The sequence below is a fragment of the Trachemys scripta genome, chromosome 12 (assembly GCF_013100865.1).
Source record: "Trachemys scripta elegans isolate TJP31775 chromosome 12, CAS_Tse_1.0, whole genome shotgun sequence".
NCBI lineage: Eukaryota > Metazoa > Chordata > Testudines > Emydidae > Trachemys > Trachemys scripta.
Window position 1 is genome coordinate 35,198,262 of NC_048309.1, and position 4,547 is coordinate 35,202,808.

The following is a 4,547-nucleotide window of genomic DNA, read 5'->3' on the forward strand; positions in this document are numbered from 1 at the left end:
CCCCCAACAAAGAGGACCAAAATATTTCAATTCAGGAACACTGAAATGTTTTCTTTCAATTGAAAAAGGCCAAAGTAAAATATCTTATCATTTCCAAATTGAAAATTTTCAGAACTTTTCATTTCACTATTTCTATCTCTATTTCTATCTATGTCGATATAGATATAGATGCGTGTGTGTGTGTGTGTGTGTGTGTGTGTGTTTGTTTTCAGGGCAAAAAACAAATGTTGAAATACTAGAATTTCCCATGGGAAGAAAATTCTAATTTTCACTTTGCAATACTCATAAAGATAAACAGAACCAGGGGTTTACTGGCATACATGGATGCACCTTTATTAAACAATTATTTTGGAACCATTGTGCTTGGAAAACATAGGCCTTTCCCTAGGACTTTCCACAGGGCGGTCTTTACCTCTTTGTTTTTCAGGCTGTAAATGATGGGGTTAAGCATAGGGGTTAGGATGCTGTACTGCACAGTAACTAGCTTTTCAAAGGAGGATCCTGAGGCTGGTCTCAGGTACTTAAAAAATCCTGTTACATAGAATAATAGAACCACAGTCAGGTGGGATCCACAGGTGGAAAAGACTTTGTGACGCCGCTCGGTGGAGCGGATTCTGAGGATGGTGGAGATGATGAGAATGTAAGAGACAATGATAACTGATGACGAACCCAGTCCTACAATAACGCTGGATGTGAGAACTACCACCTCATTGGCCAAGGTGTCACTACAGGAGATATGCAGAACAGAAGGGATTTCACAACAAAAATGGTTGATTTTGTTGAATTTACAGAAGTGCACTCTTAGGACAGGAAGGGTGTTTACTAGTGCAACAGTAAATCCAATTGTCCATGCCCCTCCGGCAAGCTGGATACAGACCCATTTGCTTATGTTTTGAATGTAATTCAAGGGGTGGCATATTGCTTCATAGCGATCATAAGCCATGGCTGAGAGCATGAAGATCTCTGTCGTTCCTGATGCCAGAAAGAAGAACATCTGGATGAGGCAGCTGTCGATAGAAATAGTTTTCTGCTGTGATAGGAAGTTCACCAGCATCTTCGGGACAGTAATGGAGGAATAGCAGATATCTACAAAGGACAAGTTACTCAAGAAAAAATACATGGGGGTGTGTAGGTGAGGGTCAGCCCTTATCACCAGCATGATCAGCATGTTCCCCAGCAGGGTGATTAGGTAAATAACCAAAAACACCAGGAAGAGGAAAATCTGGAGCTTTGGGTCACTGGAGAGTCCCATAAGAATAAATTCAGTCACAGTGGTTTGATTTTCCATGCTCGTTTGTTGAGCAAATTGCTAACCTGTAAAGAGAAAAATAACACAAACATTAACAGTTGTGAGAACAGGGGTTTTCAAAGGAGCCTAACCGCATTATGTGCCCACTCCCCAACAATTGAATTCCAATGATCGTTAGGTATATAACCCCTCTAGATAATCTTGAAACTCTGAGTCAAAGGTGATAAAGTGTACAGGAATGGATCCAGTGTGTCCTTGTTCAAATGACTAACACAAGATCTATGGACAACCAAATACCTATTTGAAGGTTTATTGGAAAGTAAGTGGTGCACTGGCTTTCTACCTAGGTGCTTAAATTCACCTAGCATGAATAGCATGATGACTGCTGGCAGTGAAGTGGGTTTATCGAATAATTGAGAGAAGGGGATGGGCGGACCAGTGTAAACATACTAAATGATCATGGCATCATTAAGGTTTGTGTGGTAGGTATATGCAGACCTTACTGGTGCCTTGGTAGAGAGAGGATGATATTATGTAGCTTTGATGACCAGCCAGACACCATGAGAAAGGATAGCAGGCTGTTGAAGGGAAACACTCATGAATAACTCATTGGTTGAAAATTACTCATCCAATCTATACAGGGTTATAGAACAGCCAGACTGGATCAGACCACTGGTCCATCTAGCCCAGTACCTTGTGACAGTGGCCAGTACCAGGACTTCAGAGAAAGGTGAAAGAAAATGTAATGGACATTAAGGGAATAACCTGCCTGCTTCTTCATAATCCATATCACTTTGGGATTGGCTGATACTTGGCAGCAGGAATAACTATATCTCTTGTACATTTTTTAACTATCTAAGCTAATAAATAAATAAATTGTCTCCAAATCTTGCAGCCTATATTTGATTTTTCTGAGTCTTCACTGAAGCTTATCTGAAGGAACTCAATTATGAAATTGCAGAACTACTAACGGTAGTCTGTAACCTATAATTTCAATCAGCTTCTGTACCAGATGACTGAAGGATAGCAAATGTGACGCCAATTTTTAAAAAGGGCTCCAGAGGTGATCCTGGCAATTACAGGCCTGAAAGCCTGACTTCAGTACCGGGCAAACTGGTTGAAACTATAATAAAGAACAATATTGTCAGATATATAGATGAACATAATTTGTTGAGGAAGAGTCAACATAGTTTTAGTAAAGGGAAATCATTCCTCACCAATCTACTAGAATTCTTTGAGGGTGTCAATAAGCATGTGGACCAAGGGGATCCAGTGGATATAGCGTACTTAGATTTTCAGAAAGCCTTTGACAAGGTCCCTCATCAAAGGTTCTTACGCAAAGTAAGCTGCCACGGGATAAGAGGGAAGGCAATCTCATGGATTGGTAACTGGTTAAAAGATAGGAAACAAAGGGTAGGTATAAATGGTCGATTTTCAGAATGGAGAGAGATAAATAGTGGTGTCCCCCAGCTGTCTATTTTGGGACCAGTCCTATTCAACATATTCATAAATGATCTGGAAAAAGGGGTAAACAGTAAGGTGGCAAAATTTGCAGATGATACAAAATTACTAAAGATAGTTAAGTCCCAGGCAGACTGCAAAGAGCTACAAAAGGATTTCTAAAAACAGAGTGACTGGGCAACAAAATGGCAGGTGAAATTTAATGTTGATAAACATTATTAATTAATGTTGATTAACATTGGAAAGCATAATCCCAAGTATACATATAAAATTATGGGGTCTAAATTAGCTGTTACCACTCAAGAAAGAGATCTTGGAGTCATTGTGGATAGTTCTCTGAAAACATCCACTCAATGTGCAATGGCAGTCAAAAAAGCAAACAGAATGCTGGGAATAATTAAGAAAGGGATTAATAATAGGACAGAAAATATCATGTTGCCTCTATCTAAATCCATGGTACACCCACATCTTGAATATTGTGTGCAGATGTGGTAGCTCCATCTCAAAAAAGATATATTGGAATTGGAAAAGCTTTAGAAAAGGGCAACACAAATTATTAGAGGTATGGAACGACTTCCATATGAGGAGAGATTAATAAGACTGGGACTTTTCAGCTTGGAAAAGAGAAGGCTAAGGGGGGATATGATTGAGGTCTATAAAATCATGACTGGTGTAGAGAAAGTAGATAAGGAAGTGTTGTTTACTACTTCTCATAACACAAGAACTAGGGGTCACCAAATGAAATAATAGGCAGCAGGTTTAAAAGAAATAAAAGGAAGTATTTATTCATAAAATGCAACAATGCACAGTCAACCTCTGGAACTCCTTGCCAGAGGATGTTGTGAAGGCCAAGACCATACCAGGGTTCAAAAAAGAACTAGATAAATTCATGGAGGATAGGTCAATCAATGGCTATTAGCCAGGAAGGGCAGGAATGGTGTCCCAAGCCTCTGTTTGCCAGAAGCTGGGAATGAGCAACAGGGGATGGATCACTTCATGATTACCTGTTCTGTTCATTCCCTCTGGGGCACCTGGCACAGGCCACTGTTGGAAGACGGAATACTGGGCTAGATGGACCTTTGGTCTGACCCAGTAGGGCCATTCTTATGTTCTTATGTTTCCTCTCTTTTAAGCCAATATAGATCAGAAAGATTCCCTGAATTAAAAGAGAGGCAGGTACACTAGGATTTGGACCATATACAACATCATCTATCTATCTATCTATATATCTATGATTGGAATAACAGAGACTTGGTGGGGTAACTCACATGACTGGACCACTGTCATGAATGGGTATAAACTGTTCAGGAAGGACAGGTGAGGGAGAAAAGGTGGAGGAGTTGCACTGTATGTAAGAGAGCAGTATGATTACTCAGAGCTCCAATATGAAACCGGAGAAAAGCCTGTTGAGAGTCTTTGGGTTAAGTTTAGAGATGAGAGCAACAAGGGTGATGTCATGGTCGGTGTCTGCTATAGACCACCAGACCAGGAGGATGAGGTAGACAAGACTTTCTTCGGACAAATAACTGAAGTTTCCAGATCACAGGCCCTGGTGCTAATGGGGGACTTCAATCTTGCCCTGGAAAAGGGAAAATATAGTGCTCATCTATAAAAAGGGAAATAAAAACAACCCAGGAAACTACAGACCAGTTAGTTTAACTTCTGTGCCAGGGAAGATAATGGAGCAAGTAATTAAGGAAATCATCTGCAAACCCTTGGAAGGTGGTAAGGTGATAGGGAATAGCCCGCATGGATTTGTAAAGAACAAATCATATAAAACCAATCTGATAGCTTTCTTTGATAGGATAACGAGTCTTGTGGATAAGGGAGAAGCTGT

The 4,547-nt window shown here is 40.2% G+C and overlaps 1 protein-coding gene across 1 annotated transcript; it reads right to left on the reverse strand.

Annotated features, from left to right (window-relative positions):
* Nucleotides 1-343: 343 nt before the first annotated feature.
* On the reverse strand, nucleotides 344-1,288 carry LOC117886120 (olfactory receptor 8S1-like). The gene has a single exon (XM_034787757.1). The coding sequence runs from the start codon at nucleotides 1,286-1,288 to the stop codon at nucleotides 344-346; it is 945 nt and encodes a 314-aa protein (XP_034643648.1).
* Between the last annotated feature and the right edge of the window lie 3,259 nt (nucleotides 1,289-4,547).

Excerpts from the sequence above, each read along its gene's own strand:
- LOC117886120 (XM_034787757.1), bottom strand. The coding sequence starts at position 1,288 with ATGGAAAATCAAACCACTGTGACTGAATTTATTCTTATGGGACTCTCC.